The sequence below is a fragment of the Cygnus olor genome, chromosome 2, assembly GCF_009769625.2.
Source record: "Cygnus olor isolate bCygOlo1 chromosome 2, bCygOlo1.pri.v2, whole genome shotgun sequence".
In the NCBI taxonomy this organism is placed as follows: Eukaryota; Metazoa; Chordata; class Aves; order Anseriformes; family Anatidae; genus Cygnus; species Cygnus olor.
Genome location: NC_049170.1, coordinates 2163345 through 2191262, shown reverse-complemented (window position 1 = coordinate 2191262; position 27918 = coordinate 2163345). Strand labels below are relative to the sequence as shown.

The 27918-nt window shown below is 45.2% G+C and overlaps 2 protein-coding genes across 11 annotated transcripts; one reads left to right on the top strand and one right to left on the bottom strand.

Annotated features, from left to right (window-relative positions):
* Positions 1-27876, bottom strand: SNAP47 (synaptosome associated protein 47). Of its 10 annotated transcripts, none has more exons than XM_040549653.1 (7): positions 26004-26529; positions 25754-25912; positions 23965-24929; positions 20214-20769; positions 15198-15682; positions 11598-11728; positions 1-2624 (listed from the first exon to the last, which is right to left on the bottom strand). In XM_040549653.1, exons 3-7 carry the CDS (start codon positions 24029-24031, stop codon positions 2478-2480), a joined length of 1386 nt encoding a protein of 461 aa, XP_040405587.1. In that variant the 5' UTR covers positions 24032-24929; positions 25754-25912; positions 26004-26529; the 3' UTR covers positions 1-2477. The 10 variants fall into 10 exon arrangements, with proteins under 10 accessions (XP_040405587.1, XP_040405588.1, XP_040405586.1 ...); XM_040549654.1 differs by having other exon boundaries at positions 25754-25886; XM_040549652.1 differs by having other exon boundaries at positions 23965-25055; positions 25754-26529.
* LOC121066246 lies at positions 3322-7338 on the top strand. Its single transcript, XM_040549665.1, has 2 exons — positions 3322-5949; positions 6087-7338. Exons 1-2 carry the CDS (start codon positions 5499-5501, stop codon positions 6662-6664), a joined length of 1029 nt encoding a protein of 342 aa, XP_040405599.1. The 5' UTR covers positions 3322-5498; the 3' UTR covers positions 6665-7338.
* Positions 27877-27918: the final 42 nt, after the last annotated feature.

Genomic DNA, 27918 nt, shown 5'->3' with positions numbered 1-27918 from the left:
CTATTACAAGGTATTTAATAAGAAACTACAGAATGGAAGTCCTCCAGGCATGTGAAATTCAGCTAGGCAGCACAGCTCTAGAATGGGGCGCTTCTTACAAACCACGTTACAACTTTGTTTTAGCACAGACACAGACTAACACAAACTACAGGTACTGAATCAGATGCAACAGCTAGAGTTAGAAACTACAACAATAAAAACATGGCACAAAGAATGCTACACTCAACGATGTGCAACTAGTATTTACTTTTGGCAGTCCTGATCTGGACTAATTCAGTGTAGAGATCCATTCCCAGTCAGCACCAGGTTCAGTTAACACACGTTTTGTGAAAAGTATGTTTGTAACTTCATGATATAATTATGTAAACATACGCTCCTTTCACAGTAAAACAACAGTGATTTGGGTATCAGAAACAAACAAGGAAGAGAACCCCAGACAGTATTTTATTTCACAGTACATAGTGTATGTGTATATATTCACCATATTCAGCAAATAAGTAAAGTGCATGCCAGTAACAACTTGGACTGAAAATGAAGGACTTGCAGTGCAGAAGTACAATTTCCTCAAGTACTAACAAACCAATTTGAAGTAATACAAAGCAAGGTAGAGTAAGGTCTTGAAAACAACACATTCTGTGATCTACCATATATTTCTTTAAAAGGTAGGCTGAGTTACTCTTAAATAGGAAAATTTCACATCAGCTATCAGTGAATAGACAGTTCAAAGCTTCACGAGTTAAAAATACTGCACCAACAAGGTTGTGGGTTGTATTTGAAAGCAATACAAGATTTTTTTAATACAAAACCGTTTAAAAAAAAAAAAGATTACAACAGCTACTTTGAACAAAATAGCTGGTCAACAGTAAGACTTGATGAAATGTGCGGTAAACAGCAAGTCTGCCTTTTGGACTAGATGATCCTAGAGGTCTTTTCCGACCTAAATGATTCTATGATTCTATGGTATGGATTACCTAGAATCCCTCCTACCTTGTGTCTGCTAAGTTAGGAGGGGAAAAGGTCTCCGCTGTCCTGTAGTCTCAATGGAGCTAACTGTAAACAAAACCTGTTAGAGAACAATTGGCAATATTCCTTTTGATTTTAAATATACAGGGCTACAAGAAGTCTTGAAATGTTTCATCACCAGTTTCATCACCAGTGCAAAGAAATAATAACCACAAGACAGGCAGATGTCCTACAACTGCAAAATGACAGAGATGTCTACAGCTCCAGCCACAGGCCCCCAAGCCTATGAACCTGAAGTAGATGCACAAAAACCAGATGATGCTCCCCACAACACATGAAGTTCCCATGTGGAGAGTCAAACATCTGGGAGATCCCTGGAAAATGAAGGTACTGAGAAGCAAAGGTACAAGAGACCTTCCACCAGCCCAGCTCCCACCAGGTAGTTTGGCACCACGCTAAACAAACACCGTGTTCATGAGGACAATGCATCTGTCAGGCTACTGCCAAAAATATAAAACCACGGTGTGCAAGTGAGAGGTGCACACAGTGCACTCACTTCAAGAGATGTACCGAATAAATTCATCCATGAAGAAAATTACTTCCTTCACTCCAGAATCAATTCTTTCCCTGATTGTGTGGGGAAGGGAACAGGGGAAGAATAAAAACAAATAAAAAGGTGCAGATGATCATCAAAGATCAGGAATCCCTTTTTGGGGACACTTATTTTTTACAAGTGACTTCAGTTAGCAAAACATTTATCCAATGAAGGAAAAAAAATGAGAACTGTACCTTAAGATGATGTCTTTACCAATACATGGACATTAACTAAACTTTGTGTGCTGATTTCCCAGGACACGGCACAACAGACAGCTGTGGCCCCTAAGCCTTCGCTATTCTTATAAAATTTCTGGGTACACTAAAAACTTGATCAAAACCTATTAAAACTACTTGTTCAGTGAACACAAGGTTTTATCACCATCATTTACTCACCTCAGCATTAACTTGCAAAAAAAAAAAAAAGCCTCAATGACTTGCAGTTGGACATCTGGCCCTTAGTTCAGCTATTAACTATTTTCAAGAAAGACCTTGAGAGAAAATTAATAGAATTAATAGGCTGTAATCACCTAAAGTAGTCACATATGCAGTTCATTTCACTTCTTTGTTGCATTAAAAAAAAATAATTAAAAAGCAACAACATAAAAAAACAGCATAAAAGTTCATTTTGATGAAATTGCATCCCCTCGTATTTACAGATTTTCTGTAGTAAAGAAGCCACTATCATTGTTTCACCACGATTAAAAGGCTTGGCCTTTTTAATCCTAGAGCAGCCATCAAACATCATCTGAGTCTGGAAACATTTTCAGAACTATCAGAAACTCGACATCAACAGGATTGTATTCCAGACAATATTGCAAACAGCTCCCACACAAAGTCTGTAAAGAAACAGTCTTTAAAAACACAATTCCCTGCTCCCCTCTTCCTCGTGGTACCATCCCCACAGGCTCCTGGGGGCGCTACGTTAGTTTCTTCATCCTGCGGTTCTGCTTGTCGATATTCAGCGTCGCACGGTCCACAGAGGTAGTGATGGAATCGAGAGCTTCGTCCTGCCTCTCCAGCTCTGCTTCTGTCTCCAAGGCGAGGCTCTTCAGCTTCTGCAGTATCTGTTGGGAGAAAAGGCCGAGAGCTTTGAGCGAACGACCAGCCAGTTCTTTGAGAAGTGTAATAGACAAAGGGCAATTGGTTATTTCATAGCTCTAAAGGACAAAATAATTTGAAGTCATGCCCTGAAGCATTCTGGAGGCATCCCAGATAAAAAGACAGAGTTCTTGTTCTGTTAAGCTGGAGTGGGATGTGTAACAATGCACTGAAGACCAGAAGACTCAAACCTGAAAAGTTAGGGTTTTATGGAAAAATCAGAAACAAAAATCAGCATAAAGGCCAGCTTTCTGGCTACTCTGTTATCATCTCCGTGGCAGGTCTGCATCTAAAGATGGAGCTTGTCCTAAGATGCTGCACACCCCGAGAGCTGGCGTGGACAGAGAGCACAGCTGCTGCAATGTCAGAAATGAATCACACAGCAAAAGGTGTAGCAAGATTAGGCAGAAATCAGGTAAAAGGACGTGAAAATTTGCTTAACTACAGGGAAGTAGTAAAGTAGTACTGCTACCACAATAGTACATAAGGGAAAAAGTGAGACTTAGGCAACCAAGCAAGTCATTTTCAAGGTACGAGCGCATGGTCCTGTGTGAAGGGATGTCAAGGAGGCCAAATTAGCTCTGGCTGTACCCAAAATCATAGAATAGTTTGGGTTGGAAGGGACCTTTGAAGTCCAACCTCCCACCAGCCTAGGCTGCCTCCAAAGTGAAAGGAGAGAGCCAAGCTGATGCATTCTTAAGGGCAGAAGACATCCGTAGCCACCCTACACTGACTTATTGGACCTATTCAACTTTAATTCTCATCAGTTTGCACAATTGATTCCAACAGCAGAGACACAAACAACACAAAATAATTCATCTTAATTTCTTACCCTGTAACATTGGCTCCTTTTAGCAGCAATCTAAGGCACGAGTTACATTGCTGCCTTTTCTTCCCTCTTGTGGCTACTCCCTTAACAATCCTGGTAGCATGAACTGAGAGCACCTGCTAGGCAGGCAAGCCTCTGCTGCCTTCCTTCAAACGTATCAGGGGGAGATTTGGAAAGCAGAGCTACATCACATCATACCAGCTGGAAATGCAGCCTCGCAGTTCCTTCAGATCATAAAGGGACCGTCTCTGCTGGCCTACACGATCTGCTTCCTTTAGCATCCACAGGGTGGACCCCCTGCCTGGTCAACGTGAGCAGTTCATCCCATCAATTGCAGTAATAATTTCAATTATTACTTAATTATCAACAAATTCTCCCAGCACCAGCAGTCTACAACATCAGCTGCTGTGGTACTTAAGCATCTATGTAACAACACTTAAGATACCAGAACTACAGCCTGCGGAGTTCACAGAAATCTGGGGCTTTTGCTAAAATACGGAAAATAAATTGTCCTCCACACACCCGTTTATTTATTTATTTTTTTTTTGCATAACAAGTGGCAAACTGTTTTCTTGGTTTTCATAGAATCATAGAACATTTTTTTCTTTTACAACATAGATCAGCCCCCAGAAAGCTGCTATGAAACAGCAGCAGCCCCATGTCCACGCGTGGGGCTGAATTCCACTGCAACCCCACCACTTGCAGCTAGGTCACAGAAAAGCAGCGAGGAGCATTGTATCTAACCAGAATGGCAGGGGAATTTTATGCAGACGGAATTCTTTGACTGGAGCTGGACGTCAGCCACAGTAGTGAGATTTATCTCGTAAAATATCTCTCGGCTCCTTCCATAAATCACAAGTGGCCAGAAATACGGCTGTGTGAATAACTGCTTTTGCAATTTGGCTGCCAAAGCAGAAATACAAAGCAAACCATGGATCAAGCCTAATCTACCTATTTCTGTTCTTACCAAAACTACAAGTGGAGAAAACACTATTTCTGTCCCAAATGAAACACTTCGGGTTCTTTCGCTGTAACGGTGAAACTTGTTGCTGAAGTGTTACTTGTCACTGAATTCCCCAAACTGGAGGTAACAGACGCGTGTGGGATACGCACCAAAAAGAAAAATGACGTGATCAGATCCATCCTGTGTGCGAGCCAGGAAACGGGGCTGAGATAAGGTCCTGCCTCTCCTGAGGAAGTACGTTTACTGCTTGGAACTGGGAAGAGCTCTAAGTCCTTCCCTCAAGCTGCTTCTGCAAGCATATATATAAATACATAAAAGAAAGTGCTACATGGAATGAATCCTTCCAAGCAACAGGGCCAGCAGCCTTGCTTTCACAGTGTCACAGTATAACTGAGAATGGAAGAGCTCTGAGGTCCTCCTGGTCCACTTCCCTGACCTAGAGCAGAGCCAGCTCCGATGCCCAGCCGACAGAAAGGAGTACAGGTTGCCATCTCCACTCCAAAAAAAACTTTAAATCTCCGTGCTGCTTTAAAAAAGGAGAGATTTTGCTCCTTCAGCATACCCCGCAATATTTGCAGTGGCAGGTTCAGCTGTCCCAAGCAACATCCTCACCCACACCACCTTATTTTGCGAAATCTGTTGAGTGCAGAAGATAAGCGGGGTTACGTGCTGTGCATGTAACTTCCTCCGAGACACCTACACAGCAAGGGGGGGCTGCCACAACAGGGTGCAGGAAGGGACACTGCCCCTTCCACCTCTCCAAGAGGCACTCCATTCATTTCTAAGTTAACGTTGTGCCAAAAACGGCCCAGGTTTGCCATGAAAAACAGTTTCTTTTTAGTTGCAAACCAGATTTCATAGGCTTCGCATTCCTTAGAGCAGACTTCGCATTGAAAATACAGAAAAAGACACAATTGTTCAGAACAGAAAAGGAACCAGGTAACGTGCTTTTCCAGCAGAGCCCACAGAGCTTGCTGGGAAGAGTTACTGGAATCCGAAACATGGCCAAAGCTGGTCACTGTTTTTGCAAGGCAAAATGATGGCAAGATGTCCAGTTATCACTGCTCCAGTCCTGCCAGCTGCTCAGAGCCGCAGCACCTTCCATGCCAGCCTGCACTTTGGACCATGAACCAAGACACAAAAACTCCGTGTGAAGCCCTTTATCTGTTACACAGAGCTAAAGAGCAGGTACGAGCCCATCGAAGATGCATTTTAAAGGCACATTTTGTCAGACACTGGTCAACCTCACTTTGGGACAGCCTGGGATTTATGCCACCAGATTATAATTTGGAAAGTCTGACTTCGCGCCCTGGCTATGCCCAAGATTTTCTGAGCAACTTCAGGCAAGTTCCTGAATATTCCCCAGCTTCTTCCCATTTAAAGCTCTGCACTTGTGTTCCTTGTCTCTTCAGGATGTTAAAAAATAAGGCTGCAAAACAGAAATGTGTCTTGCGTCAAACCTTCAACCACAGCAGATTTAGGCTTGCTGGGACAATAGGTGTCCATCCATGCTATGTAATCCCGTAATTCCTGTATAGCCCGCGGGGCTTGGCAATGCACTGCAATTGAGGCTGTGATTCCTCTGCTTTGTTTCACCTATCTATCTGCTCAAGGAGGGGTTCAAACAATGCCCAGTTCCCCCTCCTTTGTCTGAAGTAGGATCTGAGGTGCCCAGCTCAGCTGGGAACAAGTGCTGTGCAGACACAGCTACAACGACAGCAGAGGACCTCAAGTTCCATGAACCTCCTCAGTACTTAACCCCATTACTTTACCAGCTCACCAGATCACCTGAAGACCTAGACCCAAAGCATCAGGCACAGACTGACAATAAGATTGTACCCCAGGGGCCTTACAATGCAGACCTGACCTTGGTTTGGGTCCTGAGATGTCATCATAATAATGTAATTTTTAATCTAAAGCTTGTGAAATATGATCTAGCACCTCCACATATTGAGTATCCAGTGGTAAAAATAAAATATGGAAAGTGTCAGAGTGCAGAAAATACTGCCAGTTGTACTTTGAACTCCCTGAAATCCTCAATTAATTTGTTTCACTTTGCCTGTGCAACAGAGATGAGGTCTGAACGCTATAGCAGAGCACATGTAACCAGAAAGGGCTCATGGATGCAGCCTCCCAGGCCAAATTCACCTGTAATTAGGAAACAACGAACTGTCTTTTGCAGTATTCTGAACTGTGGTGCAAACAGGCTCTGATTGTGACAATTTAATGCCACGCTCCACCCGGGTGCTGAACATATTTCAGGAGAGCAAGAAGAGGTACAGAACCTAGGAAATCCCAACTCACAGTCCCAGGATAAACTCAAACCCACATTAGGGAATGAGTGATCAGCACCGAAACAACAAAAGGGGCTGTCCACATCTTCTGCCGCTGCGTCTGTAGACAGGCTGTGGGCCAGCAGGGAGCAGCACCACCTTACACCACCACAGCATAAGCCTCTAGAGGAGATTTGGCAAAGTTAATGTCACAAGCGTAACTTACCCTAACAAACATGTAAGGATTTACACTGCTTTAACACTCCTGTTTGGGTAGCTTCCGACTGCTGCCAGCGGTGCTTGCCTGTAGCTCTGCAAAGCTTACACATTTTTTCCTGCCTGGTCAAGGGCTGCATTTGGTGCGTGAATAACCAAGCTCTGCACCTGCCACAGCACAAGTGCTTCTGACTGCTCTAGGAAAGGGGGCTCTCTTGTAGCACAAAACTGAGAGCAGCAAATGCTGGAATGGGCAAGCCTGCCAGGATAAGGGGTCTCTTCTCTCTGAAGGGCACAACGGTAGACATTTTACAGTACTAGCTCTTAGAGAAGCATGAAAGGGTCACTACTTCCTCATTTATGCTTCCTCACCTGCTTTTCCCATTATTTCTTCTTGATACATAATTTTAAACAGAATAGTTTTCTTCCAGATCTGATTTTTATCTATCTACTTTCTCTATTAGCACCAAGCACTGATGGTGGTACTAGCACAACACCAGCCTTGTCTGGAAAAAAAAATGCCCAAGCAGCTGTGACAAAAACAGTTTCCCAGGCTTTTTTAACACCGTTTATTTTGCTATCACGAAATATTTCAGTTACACACAAGCAAATACAAAGCATGAGCTGTGAGGACCTCAGTTCTCTCCCCAGATTGTGCCTTCAAAAAACAAAATCCAGGGCACGATCATTACACATGTCCGTTAAGATCAGCCGCCTGGTGCTTGCTATTGGCCGTGGAACAAGGCCATGCTATGAGCAAATTTGGTATTTAGCACTTGGAGCAAACGGTTCCTCAACAAAACGCTTTTTCTCTGACCTAACGGTTGTGATTTCCTGAGATGATGGCACGATAAAAGGGTAAATAAACACTGAAGAGGCTCCGAATGTAGCAAGAGATGGAAATGGAACCTTCTAGACCTGAGGAGACATCGAGAAAGCATCGGGATGTGTTTTTCCCCCCCAGATGCTCTGGAATTAACGACTTTAACGCTATCTCTGTCTTCATGGCATGTGTGATGTGCAGACACAGTAAATATCAGGGCAACAGCTCTTTGGCAGGAACCCGTGAGGAAATTAGAAAGCACTGGTTTGGCAAAACAATTTCAAATCTAGCAAGCAGCACTACTCCCCCTCCTCGACCACAGCCCTTAAGCTAATATTATCCCATCCCCTCCCACACCCAGTGCCATTATGTCAGCCGCAACGAGGCGGTAGGCAGAGGCTCAGCCAGAGGCTCAGCCAGAGACCACAGGAACTCCATAGGCTTCTTCCTCCACCTCTATAGCACAGCTAGGAATGGAGTTTGTGGCAGTGTGAGCTCTGCTTTTAACAGAAACATCCCTTCACCGTGTCCTGGCGATGTCTTTTACTCAGGCACGAAGTCACAACTGCAGGCTGTTCACAGCTTCCAGCTTTAACAGAAGGACTTTGGTGTCATTCACAATTCCTGTTGCAAAACAGCTATTATCATCACAGCAAGTACTTTTCTTTTAAAGGAGAGAAGAGAGAAGTCAACAGTTAATCTGCTCATCACAAACTCCTCTCCTCCAGCTTACGAGTTCTACTTGTCTTATAAGAAGTAATGAGGGGAACAGAGCAGAGCTTTGGGGGTTTTGTGATTTTGTTTTGGTAGTTGGGTGGGTTTTGTTTTTCTTTTTTTTTTTTTTTAAGCAAATGTTCACATTACAGACAATCGGGGAATAAAAGGTCGTACACAATCCTCGAGAAACGAAACTGCTCAGAAAAACACTGTTTGCAGTCAAACACAAGGACTTCCAACAGCCTTAGTTCATTCACGAAGTGATGCCCCAAGTGTCACGGTTTTCAGTGCACGTTATGCTTTGCATTTATAATATTTCCCCCATTTGATCTCTAAATGCTTTCCATAAGTGATTAACCATCATCCTGCTCACACTCAGCACAGGAACGGAGCTGGAAGCAGCTGCAACAAAGACAAGCCCGTGCCGCAGGCTCAGACGACGATGCATCCTGTTCATTGATAAGCCACATTTTTTTTTGGGGGGGGGAGGGGGAGAAAAAGGGTCTAAGCAGCACGCTACACCTCAGCAAGGAGCACCCTATAACCTAAGTCACAACTGACTTTGTAAGGCCACGCAGCTGGAAACAAGACAAAGCTCCCATTTCCATGCCCTGCTTTCCTGATGGACTTCACCTGCTTCCAGCTACAACTAGACTTGGCATGGCAAATATAACCTTCGATAAAGCCTCGATATAAACTTAGATAACCATTAAATGTCTTGCTCAGATGTAGTTTCAGGACCTCTGCCTCTCTGATTGCAGGAGGTTCAACAGAAAGGCTTTCTGGTATTTATTTATCATGATGCTGCCCCTGACCCTCACTAGAAGACACCCCCAGCCTTCACACCTTTCAAATCCACATTTACCAGCAGGCACCCAGCCCTTCGAACCTGTGTCTCTTCTCTTCTACACCCTTCCACTTCTCCTCTAAGCCTCCCCACAGAGTTATTTGACTCTGCTTTGAGCTCCAGAGCACTGAGAAAAAGCAGCGTTTGGAGAACTCCTGGGAACAGCTAGGGAGAAACACCGGCCTGTACCAGATGAGAGGCTTCGCTCCCCGTTCACATCACTTGTTGGAGGATGCTGAGCTCCCCTGTCCCACGTTTCCTCTGATTCTCTACTCACAGCCAACTGCTTTGATAATATCAAGAACTGACCACGGCTGTTTGCTGCTCAGCTGTTCCGAACTGGCTCCGGGGAAGCAATTCCTAGAAAGCCTTTTTTTGTTGTTATTATTATAAGATATAACAAACTGTGGCTCTTCAAGAGTATCACGCGACCAATAACCCTTAATGCAGTATTCAGCTTTTTTGGGTCTGGCTGCAAATCAAGATTTATAGTGGTGAAAAGCTGACATTTAAGAGAGGAACAACTAGCCCTTCTGAATACCTAATAGCTGTACAAAGCAATGCATACACGAATAACAGATTGCTGATATTTGTACAACTATGATTAAAAAATACTCTCCCTCAAGATCCTCCAAAAGGTCAACGCTGCTTCAGAAAGTGCTGATTTTTTTTGATACAATGACAGATCTTGGTGATAAGCTCTTTAACTGCTCTCCCTTCTCATCTTTTAAAGTGCTAAAAGCCCATTCTGATTTTGAAAAGGTGCAAATTAGATATTTCTCTCAAAAGACCTTGCTTCCTTAACCAAAATATAACTAAATTTCAGTCTAAAAGGGTACCTTTATATGGTGATTTCTAGTAAGGAAAAGAAACAGCAGTTTAATACATATTAGTGCATGTACTTTAAAATTTTTAATGACTGCAATGACGATTAAAAAGGTCTGATTCTCAGGGAACAGGTGCTCAGTAATTACTGGAAAAAAATCAGGCCAACTCATAGGCTGTCAATTTGGCATTCAGATCCCCTCCCCACCCTTCCCAACCCAGAAGTTTACCCCAAATCATTAACTGGTTTAAAAAATTCTTGGCTTGGTGTGGTATAAATAAATACCACAATTGTCTCTTGGGCTCTAGTTAATCCTGAAGCGTTTTGTTTTAAGTAACACTGGCCATCTAACACTGCTTCTAGTCCACCATCCAGCACTGAGAATTTCTGCAGAAATCCCATTTTTCTGAAGTTAAACCCTCACTTACCCAGCTATATTTTGGGTTACTGTTCATAAATATACTTTTTGTGCAAGGAGTTTTATTTTTGAGTCACTTAATTCACTGCTATGTGCTTGTGACTCTCAAATGCACTCAGCTGACAACGTGCTGTAGTCTAATTCCCAACTACAACATAAAAGAAGGGGTCTGGAAAGCTGCAGGCTTGGCTAAGAAGCAACAGACTTCGCAAAAACTTCACGTGATGCTATGATCAAACTACAGATGGAACATAAACGAGAATTAGACGTTAAGGAAAAAAATAATTAAGAATAAAGTTTAACCTTCAACCAATTCTGATGTGTCTATGATCACAAGTAAACCTGCTGTAACCAAAAACCTACCAACACCACTTTCCTTTGCTTTTACAGTTTGTGTTTCAAATCAAGCATGTCCTACAAAGAGGAATTCCACACAAAACAGGTTCTGAACATCAGTTACGAAAGAAATTCCTTAAAGAGCCACTTAGAGGCACGATATCAGACTGGATTACTTTAAAACAGATTCTAGCAGAAGCTCCAACCTATTTCCCCTTCTCTGCTCTGCTGGGCTGCACACTTGTTTCTTAACTACAGGTTCTCTCTGGGCATTTATAAAACACTGCTCAGGCTTGTGGGTGTTTCTGAAACAGAACTGCTATTTCTTACTAAAAGGAGTAAAATAGCATAGGGGAAACACAGAAAAAGATAAAAAATGATCTAATTTTTAAGCTTCTTACTCTCCAGATAAAGCGGGTTATATGTAAGGATTTCCCTTGGATTACAGACCTATCATCTAATATATTTTGCTGATAATCCCCAATTTGTCCAAAATAGTTAAAAACAAATGGAAAGTTATCAGTGTGTTTTAATCAAAGGCTTGATGGACGTTTTTTCTTTTAATTTTAGCAAGAGACGTGTGTTTGTTTTTCAAGGACAACGACTACATTTCTGATGAAGTAAGAACACGCACGTCAGCAAGGACAAGGAGGGAGAGAAACAACTCTTGTGGAAGTTCTCAGCTTATACCTGTTTAAGCTCTTTCGCCTCTTCCTGGGAAACCTTCTCTTGCTTCTGCAGCTGAACCTGGTCGTTCTCCATCCCTTCTCTGCCTCCCGCCGGCGAACTGGGCTGCACCACTCCTCCCAGGAGTCCCGTGGCTGCAAGAGAAATTCCCGTGGTCAAAGACTGCCATCTCCTGTAGCAGCGGGGAGGAGTGCTGGGATCCAACAGGCTGACCTGTGCTTTGCTCCACAGGAGTTTGCTAAAGGACAAACGCTCGCAGAAAAGCCAGGTTCAACCTTGAAACTCTTCTAGAAACGGTTTGAGCCGTTTTGTACACTGCCAAACTGGAGGTGACCACACTGCTGAGAAAATCTTAAAGGCAGCACCTGGGGTAACGGGCTCATGTGGAGCTGTGGGCACGCATCTGCACAGACAGCAAGCAGCAAGGTCCTCCCAGCCAGATAAACAAGGAATCTCCCCCTCATATTGCTTCTTCCCTTTAATTTTTTTTAATTGAAGACCTTAAAAGTGATGTACCACAGACAGAGCCCAAGAATCTAGTCGGTGAACCGTGGAAACAGAAGGGTGACGCTGACACTACCCCAGCCGAGCGCAATCCCCGGTGTACGTAACATGTCCCCTGCTCTTTATTTAAAGCAGCAGCTCTTATTGCAGTATCTGATACTACCTTGCTGCGAGGCAAGGTTGTTATTTCTGCTGCAGCTGGGTCCTAAAAACCCAAGACACGCATCTCAGCTCCTAGAGGCGCTGCAAACCTCTCCGAAGCGCTCCCACTTAAAGAGAAGGAAAGAGGCAAACACTACCACTGCCTCCTGCCAGCAGCCAGGGCAGGACACCGATGGCAGCTCCTGGGGACAGAAAAGCAGCTCTTGGGGACAGAAAGCACATCAGAGGCCAGAGCTCATTGCCACGTCGAAGGGCTGGTGCCCAGCTGGCTGGCAGCGAACACCCATCCGCTCGGGGCAGCGCTGCTTCTCCGTGTAAACAGAGACAAAGCTGAACCCAGAGCAGCAAACCTGAAATCCCTCTTAAGTAGTTACTGCAAACTGGTAATCCCCGGAATTATTCGGTTATCAGGCTGAGAGTCGCTGGACTCAGACACCATCAGGGTTTAAGACAAGCAAGGCATTCACTGTACCAGTGCTACAGTGAAGGGCTGAGAAACAGGCACCGAAAACTGCTGCTTATGGTAAATTCCTGCCGTGGTATCCCTCCAAGGGGGAAATGGAGAGAGGGTGACAGAGCTCCCCATGGCAGCGAACAGCCAGACAAGATTCTTCATGTTTCTTATCAGCCAAGTGTCACCGTACACTAATTGTTTCATTAAAGCCAAGAAATCCATCTGTTTCACCCCCATTCATCTCCCTGAGGACAAGAACAGGAGGGGGACGTAACAAAAGCACACAAAGAACGGGGCAGGGGATCTGGCATTTCTCAGCAATTTTCTAGTGAAAAAGAGAATTAAGAGGCAGAAACATTTAAAAAGCAATTCTGTTTAGCTTTGTTACGCCCAGTTGGACTGCAGGACCCGCTGCCTCCACGGGAGGATGAGAAACGACGAAACCTCTGAACAAAGTGCAGGGAAAAATCTGCAGCCTTGGAAGGGATAAAAAGCTGCAAATACCAGTCTCCAGCTATAGGATTAAGACAGCACTGCCTGAGATTGTTATACTGCTAACACACTGTAGGATTTCTTGCACGTTTTAATCTAGGGTAGCTGTTATCAGCCGTTATTGGCTCGGAAAGTGCTGGACTTAATCCAGCACAGAAGAGCCTCTGTTACAGAACAAACCTTGCTGCCCTGTCTTCAGCATTTAAACACTCCACACAGCTTGGTCCAAAAATAAAGAAAGTCAGAAAAGACATGCGAAGCAGCTAAAAATAGTTTGAGATAACCTAGCGCGTATAAAACACTTTGCAAATTCCCCTTCTATGTGAAATCAAGCCTGAACTCTTAGGAACGACAGAGTTTTGTTGCACTTTTTTTATATAAATGTGCAATACACACAACTTGAAGGCAGGACTTGTATAAACAGCCAGGATCCAGATGAGACTATGACAGTCGTGGAAACGTCCACGTCTCTGTGCTGCTGAGAGCAGAGAAGGCTTTGAGCCAGTTTGGTGAGCCAGAGGTAGCTCTGCTGCGAGGACACATCTACAAGGCTCTGAATCAACAGGAGCTACCTGAAAACACACATTTTTTGTGTGCACAGAGGCATGCCTGCATAAGACACAGCCTTTTCTCCCCCCAAGCTTTTAGCAAAAAGAAAAGTTAGAAAAAAAAAATCAGTATTTCCACCATGTGAGCAGCCCCGGAAAAAAAAAAAGCAGAGGGTAAAAGCCAGTCCTCGACTGCCATCTTGCGACAGCAGGCGGGCAGCGGCAGTCTCCAGGGGAGAAACAAACAAGGGTTTTGGTGGAGCTGCAGAAGTCAGGATTTCCATAGCCTCCAGTTTTCTTTCCTGACATTTCCAAATTAAACAGTCCAAATGCAGGTGGGGGTAGGAGAGCAATATCCTTGAGTCACTGACTCAGATGCAAACAGAGCAGAGCAGCGGGGAAATTAAGCACAGTAGGGCTGTATAACCAATTATTTTATGTAACCAGCCTTAAGACCATCAGGAACTGAACACCAATTTGCTGGAATAACTCCGTGCTTAAGAAACTAGCAGGTTGTTTTTCCTCTAAGTTGTTGTGCTGACATTTTAGTGCCAGATGCCCAAAGACTGACTTCCTTAAAAATTAACAAGCTTTTCCAAGCTATGGCCCTTGAAACTCGATGAGAAGAGAACATTATCCTCCCTCCTGAAATCCAGTTTCAGCTTTGTGCATAGAATTAGCTTCATCTATTGTTTTACTGTATCATTTTTCTACTCTTTTTTTTAACATACTGGGAAGAAATCCATCCACTGATTTCCTCTTTGGTCACTGACAATTAGGGGAAAAAAAGGATTCAGGCACGTTAATAGAAATAAATTCCTAATAGACAGCTCTCCAAGTGAATCCAGGTTTGGATTACAAAAATGAACAAAAACCACAGCCCTGCCCAGAATTTTAGAAGCATTAGTAGCTGTAAGGATTTTCATTCTTATTGTTGTGAAGGGCTTTCGGTCCCTGTGGTGTTTTTCAAAACCACTAAACTATGCATTCACCTCATCTGAAATCTAAAAATCTCCTAAATCCAAACACCTGAAGGTCTCGAATAAGAATTCCATTTTTTATTAAGTGAAAATTAACCTGATGTTTATCTCACGTGTTATTTAAAAACTTTCTGAACTTCACGTTTGTTTGAAATTTTCTACACTTAACTGAACAACGGGTTTTATATAAGAGATGCTTCCAACTAAAAACTGCCAAGGGAAAAAGAGCAGTGACGGAGGACTCTGTGCAGTCAGATAAGAGTAAATTCCTGATGGCCCTTCCCACAGGGTGGTACAGTTCTGTACTGGTGACCACTGGAAAAAGAAGGACACAGGATAAAACACAGTCCAGGAGAGGACTCTCCTTACAAACACCGTATCCTATTCCAAGCTCAAAACCCACTTGGAAACTTTGGGGAACAGCATTCCTGCTTATGGATAGCTCATTTTGTCTGTCACATACCTGCTTGCCAAATGGAGGTGCCCAAATCTACCTGAGGAGACTTCCTGGCACCGACAAATCCTAGGGCGTCTTCTAAAAACTGTATCTTCTTGCTGAACTGCATCTCCAAGACGGGGATTGCTTCTGGCATCTTTGCTGACAGGAGCCTGTACGAGGTGTCAGGCTTGCCAATAAACCTCTGACGGACGCTGATTTCATACGGCGTGTGAACTTTAATATCGTCCACGTCCTTTGACTCAAACCGGTGAATGACCTGAGAATTGCAGTCACTGATTTCCAGGCCAGAAGCGAAGAGCGTGAGTTTTCCTGGCTTGACATTTGAGTCTGTTCTGTGGGTGATAATAACTGGAATTCTAATTATGATTCCTTCCTGGTTCTTTGAATCGGAAACTGTGGCAGTTTCCTTTGGCTTGGCTTCCAATGGTGCTTTCCAGAGCTTGCTGCTAAATGGCCACCAAGAAGGAGACTCGAGCTCCGTCAACAACCTAGCGGAGAGAAGTTTAGAAGTTAGAAGGGAGAGAACCCATCAGAAAGTTGTGCTGCCCCAACAGCTCAGAGCAAGTTACCACAGATTAAGCATTTAATAGTGATTCCAGCCCTCCGCTGCTTCTCAATCCTTTACACAGCTCACCAGGATCCAGCCATTTTAAAAACCAGCTTTCCTTCGTTTGCTAACTCATTGGAAAGCAGTCCCAGAATCTCACCATTCGGATGCGAGCAATCTGACATCTCAGTGGGTTTATTCATATCAATTTACCACCCTTTGTTCTTCAGCTACCACTGCCTTGTAGCTCAGCATTTCTGTACTTGAGCATCGCTACTGCTGCCTTTTTCTGCTCCTCCCTAGCTCAGCCCCATAGGCTGAGGCCACCTTTTGCTTTGCCCTCGTTCCCATCGCTGTTAAAACATGATGAGTGCAAGGTTCATGCTGACATGCCCAGCGGAGGCTGCCCAGAGTCTGCCTCCCCACCAGGGCTGGCTCAACAGCTGCAGGCAAGAAGGACAACGCATGTGGTTTTGCATACAGCTAGAAACAAGAGTCAAGGAGCTGCTGGACACGACCCTTCTGTTGTATTTTCTATCCCCAGAGCATGTTCCCCTTTTTTGGGGTCCTCTCCCCAGGACCAACATCACAGATCTCACCGGGCGTAAGCCTCACACGTAGTCTTTCCACTGAAAACGAAAGGTGGTGGATTTGCTTTGATTTCCCATGTGCTGTGCTGCCTGCTTGTCAGCATCCCTCTCCACATCTGGGCAAATGTTAGAGTCAGCATCTACAACACTCATCTCCTGCCCCTCACCTTCTAACGACGCCAACCGTGTGCAATAACGCACTGAATGAAACACTGCCACCTTACTGATGTTACAGAAGATTATTTATCAACATAAAGCCTAGAAAAGCCAGCCTTATCAAACTGAAATACAAAGTATTTTTGCTTCCTTACTATTTTGGAGAGCCAGCTGTATTTAATTTGCCTTAAGTTCGCTCTAGAAAGGTACTGCCTGATAAAATACGCGTCGCAGCAGGGCTGCTCTCAAGATACTTTTTGTAATGATTTATTTTCCAGGAGAGAATCAGAGCAGTCCTGCAGAAGACTTTGCAATTTTAAAATCCTGTTTAATTTGGCTGTAAACACAGTCTAATCTGAAAAAGGAAGCTCTAACTGAACACTTCGTTTACGAGCCATCAAAGCTACGCACCGGCTTCAGAACAGACCTACTTAAAGAAAGCCATCTGCTGGGAAAAGCAGAAAAAGTCACACTGGGAGTAAACCACTGAATTCACAGACAACGGAGGCAGAATGAATTGTTCCAAGAGCACACTCCCAGCTACAGCCAGACCTCAGATATTTAGGAGATAGCATGCGAGATGAGTAATGGGTCTGGGAGCCTCTGCTGCCCTCTGACACTGCTGTGACACTCCTTTAAAAGAAAAAAAAAAAAAAAGACAACCCAAACGAGACATAACCAAGTTCTACAATAACAGATTCTGAATGGACAACAGTAACACAGATTTAGGGCTGAATCCTGAAATTATAAGGTTCAACTTAAGTTCAGCATAGAGAAGAACTGCAAAAAAACTCTAAGCTATGCTAGCACACAGCATCTTCCAAATTAAGAGCCACGCTTCAACTCACCTGTTGTACCTAAACAGCAACAACTGACCTGGTATCACTCCCACAAAGTGGGTTTTCTGTCCTCCTGGCATACAAAAGCGTTACAAGGGACTTCAGGGCAACGACAGCTTATGCCTGTGTCTTAACGCGTGAAAAGTCATTAAATCCCTAACACAGTATGCGTTCACTTCATCACAAAAAGCATGTGCCTTCACTTACTGAAAAGCAGCTGCAGTGTGACAACCCTAAAGCTCTGTTTACACTGTAGTAGCTTATTCGTGATAGGTTTTTAGCCTTCATTTTTAAACACTTTCTCCCTTCGCCCTCCCCTCTTTCCCAAGGGGCTGACATCCTGGCTGTGCAACGTCTGATTTACAGTCAAGATTTTTCGGTTGTGCAGCCCTAACAAAAGCTCCAGCCAAGTTCCCTGCCCTTCCACGGAGGAGTCACCCCTCTGTATCAACAAACTATACGATCAGTCCTCATATACAAATGCAAGTTTGCAACCAGAGCACCTTGTCCTCGAATAGTAATATATTTAAAAGGAGCCAGTAAATCTGATTTTTTGTTTATTTTGGGGTTTTGAACATCTGCTAGCATGTCAGACTCAGCCCTGCTTATCTGCACACGGTTCCACTGAAAGCAGCTGTATATACCCAGGCATATACACGAACAGATTTAATAATCTAAAAAAGCCCACACGTACAGGCAAGATAAAGTTAATCAAAAACTTTTAAACACATGAAAATAGATAGAGGAGCCTGGTTCTTTTTAGAAGAGACACCACCACCACACTGCTGTCGCTCACGACCTTGAATTAACACACCGAAGTCCGGTCCCTTTGCTCACCAGTCTGCCTGCACAAGATCTGCTGCACACGCCAAATGGTCCTGAATTCTATTTTCCCTGCAGTTATTTCTCAGCAAGTTTCTAAAGCAAACAAGAATTGGAGACACAAGAGACATCAGCGTATTTACCTATGTTAATAGCCTGGATTAACCAACATGTAACAACGAAGTGGGCTTTGTCGGTGCTCCTCTCCATCTGCTACGTCGTTAGGAAAAAAAAAACTCCATACACAAACTGTGTTAGAAACAAGAGCTAGAACTCCCTAAAAAGCAGACAGCAAGCAAAACAGTTTGCCTAGTGGCTGTGTTTCAGCCTCTGAGCAAACTGGCTAAGCTCTGCACACTACAGATAAAATAGAATCTCAGCTAACATTTGGTCAAGGTCTTTATTTTTTCATTTTTAAATCAAAGCATCTAGCTCTTCAGATCCGTAAGGACAAATAATACCTCTCAGTGCATCCTAACCCCAAACAAAACGCTCTTCCAAAAACAACGAGCAGGTATTTATTTTCCTGCTCTTTGTTTATTGCTGCAAAACTTTAAAAGCTACTGCTGAAGCTTTCTGTTATCTTGGCTTTTCATTAAAGGGCACGGAGAACATCACCACAATCACTGTGAAATCCACACTTTCTTTTAGACATGATAGCCTTCTAAAAACAGATGCTTCTTCCAAGAACAGCTAGTTTGAGCTTCACTGCGTTTGTTTCTTTCTGCAGGTGTCGGAGCTTCCACAAAGGCACTCATTGCTACCTATCTTCAAACATAACACTGCTACTCTTAACCTGGCTGTTTTGGACTGCTGTTGAATCCAATTTGCAACACACAAAACAGAGGAGAGTAATTCACTTTGGATAGTAATCATTAAAGTCAAAATAATACTCTGATTGAGATGCCAACCACTCACTATCCACAATGAGTTCTGCAACAGCTAAAGATACTCATCAAAAATGTTCTCCATATCAACTTCTGTTGCCTAAATGAATCATTTAAGCCAGTGCTCTCAAAAATCAGCCCCTATGTATCTAATTGAGATGGCCACAAACAGTCTGGTGTTGTCCTACCCAACCTTACTCTCCAGGTCTTTCATCAGCCCACTGCCACCAGAGCTCATCAGTTTATTCGGCGTTACAAAGCACGGTCCCTTTGGCCCCTCAAAAATGTATTTTTGACCGCCTAGACCTAAAGGCAGGAAGTATTCTATGCAATGTTAAAAGCAGTATGATTTTACAATGCACATACAAGGCACTGTTTCTCCAGCCCTTTCCCTGAATATATCCGCACCGCAGACCCAATTCTCACTGCTGGGCAGCAAATTCTTGTGAAACGGGCGAATACAAAGCCCTGAACCACACACACTTTGTATGCAAAAAGCAGCCTCGAATGTTGACTTGTATGAACAGAAGTAGTTGTAAAAGTCTACCTAAAATAAAGAATATTTTGGGGTTGTCTCCTGATAACTCTAAGAAAATGTTTCCGAGTCAGCAGCCCACCTGCTGCACCCAACATTTCCTTTGAAAAGAGCCAGAAAAGCAGAGCTGTGGTTATGTTTGCTGTGGAGCAGCAAAGCAGGCTGGTCCACGCCTGGCAAAATGAATCAAACTTTGAGTATTTTTCATTTATGCACATTCTAGTTAATAAATTCATTAATAAAAATGTGAATTCTGTAACATGTCTTTTAGCAGGGGCATTAATTTGCACCCTTCCCCTAACTAGTCTATTTTCTCAAAACTTACAGGATATTCATCTTCTGGGGATCTCTACCGTTTCTGCCGATTGTGGCTGAAACTCAGAAGGGCTTGAAAAGTTATCTGAAGGACAGAGGACAGGTACATACACACACAAAAAAATTCCCCAGGGAGAAAAAATGCTATGTTTCTGTATCCATCCCTCCTGTGCAACAAGAACTAGATCCATGAAGACCATCACGGGCTTTGAACTTTTGCTGCCATTCAACAGCTCAGTTTCCTGAAGACATCTGTGCATGTCTCATAAATTCTAGGTACGCAATCCCAGAACTACTGCTTAGCTCAGGAGATGGCACGGTACCGTACCTGTCTGCTACATCCATATCCCCTTCGATCTTGTTGAGCCCCCTCATGATGTTGTCGAACTGCTCGCCCTGGTAATGCAGCACTTTTGCGGTGTCCTCCAGCCGTTTCTGCGATCCCGTCAATAACCCCGTCAGCTCCTTTCCCTTCGTTGTCTGCAAAGCTGCTGCTTCTGCCCCCGCACCTTGGCTCGACAGCAACTGCTCCCTCCAGAAGTGCTCGAGGATGTTGAACACCACATTCCTGCTAGGCTGCAGGGAACTGAACCAGTGCTTGGTGTTCTTCTCCAGGATAGTCAGAGAGCTGAAGATTAAATTTGAAGACTCCTTCTTGATCTCACTGATGCTGGAAAGATGGAAGTTGACCAACAGCTCCCCGGTCTTGTCAGCTGTAAATTTGATCGCGACAGGAGTCAGCGAGAGCCTGCCAGAGACCCATTGTTTGTTGGTGTCCAAGTAGTAGGAACAAGGCCAGCTATGGATATTTATGTCTTCGTTCATCAGCTCGCCGTTCAGAGCCTCCTCCACAAGAGCAACGCTTTCAAAGCCAGAAGGAGAAACTAGAGAGAGAGGAAAAAAAATAAGCAACAATCCTTAACAAGAGGCAGTACTTTCACTGTATCCTCCTAGATACGTACACAAGACAGATTTGCAAATACCTGCAGGTGCTTTACAAAATTTGGTTACCATCTGTTTCCCTCAGAAGGACTCACCCTGCCTGACAGGGCGGCTGTCAGTACTGCTGTCCCCTCCACAACAGCGCTGCCTCCCCTTCTTACAACGATCTCATCACGGTTTAGTACACGATATACAACAGCACCCACTTCAACTGCCCGTGCGTTAACACATTGGATATTTAACACCTGAGATGCTCTAAGCATTCCTTGCAGGGCAGGTGCTTTGTAACTAGATTATGGCCATGCCTTTGTGTAGAGGAGAACCGACCAAAACCGGGAATATACCAAGTTCTCACTAACTTTCTTCAAGTCTTTCGCATGCCCCTTTTTATTGGAAAGCGATCATGTAAAGAGCTCTCTATTCCCCACCTCATCATCTAAGCGACTGCCCATAGACCAACACGTCCTGAAGAAAGTCCTGAAGGTACCAAAACACAAGGTCACCAGCACGTATCCAAACCACACACATTAAACAATTGCTCCTTTCCCTTCGATATACCGACATCCAGGTATGTAACAAAACCACCCAGGACGTCCATCCTGCGTATTCAACAGCGCAAATGAAACCACAAATCACCACTGACCAGAACTCACAATCATTAAGGAGCAGAAATACCCAGTGATGCTGCTGGGAAAGCCCTGACGGACCCAAAGGGAAGCCAGGATGAAAAAGATGCCATAAAGGTACACGAAGAGGTGTACAGCTTGCTGGAAGAGATGTACAAGCACAGAGCATGCTCACCAGCATCTGGGATTCCAACAGGAACACATGGAGCCATCACGCGCCCAAGGCCTGACTTACTTGCCCCAGAACAATCTCAAGTTTGGAAAGGTAAATTCAAGGAGACATCTGGTCCTGCACCTCCGTCCCCACTCCCAAAGCCATTTCTTACACCCAGAGGGCCAGTCTGTGTCCTGCAGTACCTCCTCCAGAGTGTGTTCAGCAGGAGCATTACAGAGCAATTACCTTTCACAACTTAACTCCTTGTGAGCAAGGTAATTAGTAATAAGTAATTAGTGATTTAATTACTCGCTTACTCATCATCTTCAAGACCTTTGATGCATTGCAGCGTTAGTTTGCAGATTAGTGCCACAGCATTATCACAAGGTGTTCAGGTACTTACGCAGCACAATAAATGAAAAGTTAAACCTCTACCACAAAAGCCCCAGTCAGATTGATACTGAGACTCATTACACCTTCTGATTTTGTTACGATCTGTGCCCCTTAAAAAGGTGAAGAAATCCTAACGCAAACAAAAACCATCAGACCTTTTTCTCAAGTAGTACTGGTATGAGCTCCTGCAGCACACGCTTGAAATCTGCTGACATTTTCAGGTCGCTGCCTCATTAATAACCCTTAAATAGAGCTTCCTCACTCTAAGCCCAGTTCCAGTTTAAGACTTTGCTATTACTGAGGTAGGGTTTACTCACTGCAATGCCATATTCCCCAAAATCCTTCCTTTTCAAACCTTATTTCCATGGCAATGAGTTTCATCAAGGCATATGGAAAAAAAAAAAATCTATGCGGAATTCAGACATAAGCTGTGGCTTACAATGAAAATGCTCAATCTGTTCAGGACTAATAAAACTACAATCCTAGAAAGCGACAAGACTTCTTGCTGTGATGTGAGCCAAACAGTGAGAAAAAGTCCACAGAAAATTGATTTAGAGAAGTAGCTACAGCCAGAAATCAATGACAAGTTTTTAAGAAATACAGTTTCTGTATCAATTGTTTACTGAATAATTCCGTAATTTGGAGGAAAAGCTAAAACCTCTGGCCTCAATTCTTCCATCTAGGAAAGAAGGCAACTCCTCTAATGCAGTGAGGTTTGATCAAACAGATCTCGTGAAGAGCTTTTCTTTCCCTCCAAGGCTGGGCTTTGTGAGCAGCCAACGATCATAATTTCTATTTAAAGATTATTCTTTCTGCAATACGGAACAACAACAACAAAGTCATTCACAAAGAAACAGAAAAGAAAAATACCTGAACGATCAGCCAAACCTGACTACAAAGAACCACCCATCAGGAGCAGGGCTCCAGAACAGCCATAAATTGAATTGAAAAAACCTACATTATGTTAATATTGAAATCAGCACCAGGTAAAACTAAATCACAGTGTTAGAGCTTTGTTAATTAGGAATTACAAATCTAGAGGTTTAACTGCTTGAAGCTGCCTAGGTTTCGACACTGATGTTTTCCTTCTATAAAAACACTTCGAGAGGTATTATCGTCTCCCTCCCTCACATTCCGTACTCAAAGGTTTTAAATTGCCACCCATTTAGCATGTTTTAAGACGTGTACACAGAGTATTTGAGACGCATGCACAGTCACACAGAGTATTTGAGAGAAAGATCTCTCTCAGAACTACCAGGAAAAGTGATACGATAGCAAACAAAAAATAAACCAAAACAAACATCTCGTATTACAACTCTTCATACCCTACACATACTGCAAAGGCACTGAAGGAGGTCCCATGAGACCCAGTGTAAAACAAACAAAAAAATCAGCAGCCTCCCAGGCTATCAAGAGCGCATCATGTTCGGGACCAACCCTGACACCACCCCTACCACATCAGCATGCAACTGTTTGCTGTTTACGCCTCTTTCAGCAAAATCTCTGAAATAGCCACATGCTGTTTCCCTGAGGTGTTATTTTATAAATAATGGTGAAACGGAGACACTAAAAGATTACAAGTTCTGCAGAGGATCACAAGGGAAACCTGGAAGCGAACGCAGGTTGCTCAATGCTCACTGCTGGGACAGGCACGGAGGAACAAAATGCCATCTGAAAAACAACTCCCAGACCTTGCTACCAGTAACAGCCACCCTAAATAAGGCACAAACACACTATGGAGGCAAGGAGAAATGGTAAACAAGCAAGCAACCCTTAAACTTCTGTAAGATCTCAGCCTAGAACCTCTTTTCATAGGCTAAGAATTCACAAACCGCCTTGTACAGACAGCATTTTCTCTCGAGCCTGCTCATTACCAGAAACAGACGTAGAAATATCAGCAACTGATGCCGTCCCACAACTGTGCCATACTAACATGCTCCTTACCCATACCACAGGCTCCTTACCTTTATCTGTAGACGCAGAACTCTCAGGCAGCCTCGTGGGAGCTGCCATCTGTACAGAACCATCCATCTCTACATAGATTTTTTTCCCCCGTGTATTTCTCTTCAAAGTCCAGGAGAGCAGGTGAAAACAAAAACGGAGCTAAAGCAAAAATCCTGCTATGCCCGCTACTAGAAACGCCAAAAAACCAGCAGCATATAATCAACAGAGGAGGTACGATTACCCCTGGATCTAAGAGAGTAAAAAAAGCTGTCTCAGCCCAAGGGAAGAAACAAAGCAGTCACTTGACCCATGCAGTTATACGTGTGCATGCCCTGGGTCATATGGCTTTTGACTCACCTGAGAGCTCACGGGCTTGGCCTGACAGTCAGCTTCTTTCTGTGCCCGAGGGCAAAATGCCCGAGCAAGAACCTGTTTGGTAATCAAGCCCCTTCACTGTTCCAGCACATTTTTCCTCAATATAATGGTTTAACTTGCATTGGATCTGCAAGACCTCCCCCCCAAGACAAAAACATTTAAACATGCACTTCACTTACGCAACGTAAGAATGATTTTATTCAGTGACAAAAACACGAGACATCAATGGTACAGAACGCAGCTACTGTTTAAGAGCTTTCAACAGCGTACTATAATTTAACACAAAACTTCAAGGAGCCTGCTTTTAACACTAGTAAAATTCCTCAAGTGTTTAACACAAAGAAATGGTCACGAGCACCTGAATTTAGCCGGAAAAAGGCATCAGGTCTGTGCTTTACCTGTGACACTCACACTGTGCCTTTTATCTCTCCAATGGGTACTGACCTGTGACCATGTTTTCTGAGCTACCAAAAAATACCATTATCCTATTGTTTTTGTAACTCCACTTTCTTGAGCCAGTATTAGGGAAACTTCTTTTCGGTCTCTACTAGCAGCATCTTCCCTTTTACGAAGAACACTTGGCCTCTGCTTCCCTCTGATTAGCTTGCACCTACACGGAGGACACCTCATTATACTTGAGATTCAGCATTTTGCTGCTCCCCATTCTATTCCTTCTAAAATAGGTCTAGAAACTCCTTACCGACAAGACGTGGTATTCACAGCTCTGTGAAACACACTGAAACAAAAGCCTCAAAAGACACCTTCCAGTATTCCCACCCAGAAAAGCAACAATGAACAGATGTAAGTCATTTATATTACCATGAAAATGACTCAGATGGCAGGAAACAAACAAACGCCTTTAAATTACTTGTAAATACAGCCAGGAACAGGTTCATAAGGGTTACAGTGCTTGAACTGCTTGCTGTGCATGCAGTGGAATACAAGGAGCCACCTAAAATGATTTCTCAATGAATTCCTTCATTTTGCCCACATTTTTGTCCACACCGCAGATAACACAGGCAGTCTCACCCAGCCCGGGCTCCCCAACATCAACAAACGATTCACGTTCTGCTCTACTCTGCAAACCAGCTTTTTTGGGGGAGGAAGGACAACCCAACATTTGTCTCCTTGACACAGCAGCACAACAGCCAGCGAGAACTAGGCTTAGCAGCAAAGAAACGTGGATTATATTTGACAGTCTCACCACAACATCGTGCACGTTCTTTACGCAACACATCTCAGTGGCTGGTTCTACAAAAAGAAGGTGACTCACCCTCTCTTGTGAGGTGCTTTGAGATCACCTAACGAAACGTAAGCATTACTAATTGCCCCAGCTGTGAGGAGATGCTACATACATTGCGAGAAGGCACTGCCAGCTCACCCCTTCACAAGGTGGCTGCCTCAGAGCCTCCAAAACTCAGAGATTCCCCTCACCTGCACTTGCCGATTACCTGCAGAACGTTACTGCACTTGTTTCTAACACACTTTGTTTCTTCTCTGTCCTCCTTCATGGAGAAGGTTTCCATAGGGTCAGCATCTTTGAAAGTTTATTCCCACATGGCACCATCTGGCAAACCATGAGTTTTAACAGCCCTGTGAGCCCAACAACCCTCATAAGAAGAACGTTTACAAGATCTATCCAGCAGCAACTCCTCTTTTTTAACTAAAGGTCTAACACACTGACCCACCAGGCTCCTAACTCTGATTCTCCAAGTGATGCCACAAGACAAAGTACTTCCAAGTGACCCTCCAAGAAATGCGATGGGCAAAGACTGGTGGCAGCTCTGTGCTACCCGAGATTGGTCTCCTCCCACCTCAAGAGACCAACAGACCCCTACTGAGAAGGAGCATCCACACTGAGGGCAGCCACATCAATGTTTCCATTCTTCCACGGGAATGACATTCTGACCGCACGCCATTTCTGATACAAAGGGGATCTCTGAAGAAGCCCTAAGTCCCCCCAAACCCTCCCACACCTATTTAACTACAGGACAGCCACAGTTCGCTCCCTTGAATGCACACCAGCCCCTATACCCCCCCCCCCCCCCCCGATTAACACCTACCAGCTTTCCCTCCAATCCCAATCCTGTCTCACCCTCTCCAACCCAAAACACGGCCACATCTCCACTTCCCAAGCCTGGCTGCCCCTCAGGGTCCCTGCCCCATGTGTGGCAAACCCTTCCCTGTCCCCCCCCCAACTTGCTCCCTTCTCCTTCCCAACTGCCACCCCCATGGCTCACCCCACACTGGCACCCCCCCTTCCGCCAAAACCATGTCCTTCCCTTCTCCCAGCATAAATCCCCTTTCCACCTCCTCACCCCAAACTCAATGCCATCACCTGCTACACCTAACCCCCCAAGCACACCCTGCTGTCCCTAACCCCCCCCCCCCAAACACCCCCTGCTGTCCCTAACCCCCCCTCCCCTCCCCCCCCCAAACACCCCTTGCTATCCCTAACCTCCCAACAGCCTGTCCCCGACCCCACAGCACCCCACCTCCTCCCGGGTCGTTACCTCAGCCGTGCTCAGCCCCGCTCGCCGCCCCCCAGCCCCACCTCCGTAGAGCCGGGGCCACCTCTCCCCCCCCCCCGACACCCCAAAACACCCCCCAGGCCAGCTCCCCTCCCTCACCCCCACCCCAACACCAACCCCCCGCAACCTTCACCCTCTCCCCAGCCTCCTTCCCCCAGATGTCCCCGAAATTTCCCCAAATCTCCCCCAGTCCCCCCGGAGCCCCCCCACAGTGCCCCCTCCCCGCCCCGCACCCACCTCCCTCCCTCCCGGCCCCGCAGCGCCGCTCCGCGCCTGCGCCCGCCGCCCGCTCCCATTGGCTGAGCGCAGAGTCCCCTCCTCACGCTCCCCCCCGGCCCCGCTGCCCTAACGCCGGCGTTCCGGGAGGTGGCGCGGGGAGGTTCTGCCTCCCACCGCCGCTCGCCCCGCCGTGCGGCCCCGAGGGAGGCGGCGGTGAGTGGCGGTGAGTAGCGGCGGCCTCCCGGTGTCCCCCCGGCTCCCTCGGGACCCATCCGCCTCACGGACGGGCCGCGAACCTTACAGGGGGGCGATATGTGCGTCGCCCTATGGCGTCCGGGTGCTCCCCGTGGAGCTGGGGGGGGGAGGCTCAAAATGGCGGCGCAAAAATGGCGGCCGCGCCTCTCCGTAATCCCCCAGGTCTCTCCCAGCCCCCTGCTCTTCCTCATCGCCCTGCTGTCCCTCAATCCCTTCAGCGTCCCCTCTCCTGAAGCCTTTTCCCGTACCGTGCCAGTTCTCCCCGCCCTGGGCGCGGCCACCCCGCTTTCATTCCCTGCTCCTAGCCGTCTCTTCGTTTCTTTTCGACTCTGGGAGCTCCCCGGCACGCTGAGGAGGGGCTGAGGAGGGTGGGCTGGGGGGTGGTTGCCGCGTTTCGGATCCTCCCTTTTCACAAAGGAACCCCCTCTCCAACACAGTCTGCAGCTGTCTGCTGTGGCCCCGAGTGTTTGGGGGTGGTTTGCTTCCCCCCCACACAACAATTTGTGTAAAAGGGATCCCCACTGAAATCAATTCTTCTGCTGTTTTAGGAAGGAGCCAGCCCTCGCCGACTGCCCCCAGAGAGCGGGGTTGCTC

Bases quoted from the DNA above. Each gene is read 5' to 3' on its own strand.
- LOC121066246 (XM_040549665.1), top strand. From the start codon at position 5,499: ATGTCCAGTTATCACTGCTCCAGTCCTGCCAGCTGCTCAGAGCCGCAG. The intron at 5,950-6,086 runs GTGTCCATCCAT...AACAATGCCCAG, and splicing joins TAGGCTTGCTGGGACAATAG to TTCCCCCTCCTTTGTCTGAA.
- SNAP47 (XM_040549652.1), bottom strand. From the start codon at position 24,031: ATGGATGGTTCTGTACAGATGGCAGCTCCCACGAGGCTGCCTGAGAGT. The intron at 11,729-15,197 runs GTATGTGACAGA...TTTCTCTTGCAG, and splicing joins CACCTCCATTTGGCAAGCAG to CCACGGGACTCCTGGGAGGA. The intron at 2,625-11,597 runs GTATAAGCTGAG...TTCTCCCAACAG, and splicing joins AGGCGAAAGAGCTTAAACAG to ATACTGCAGAAGCTGAAGAG.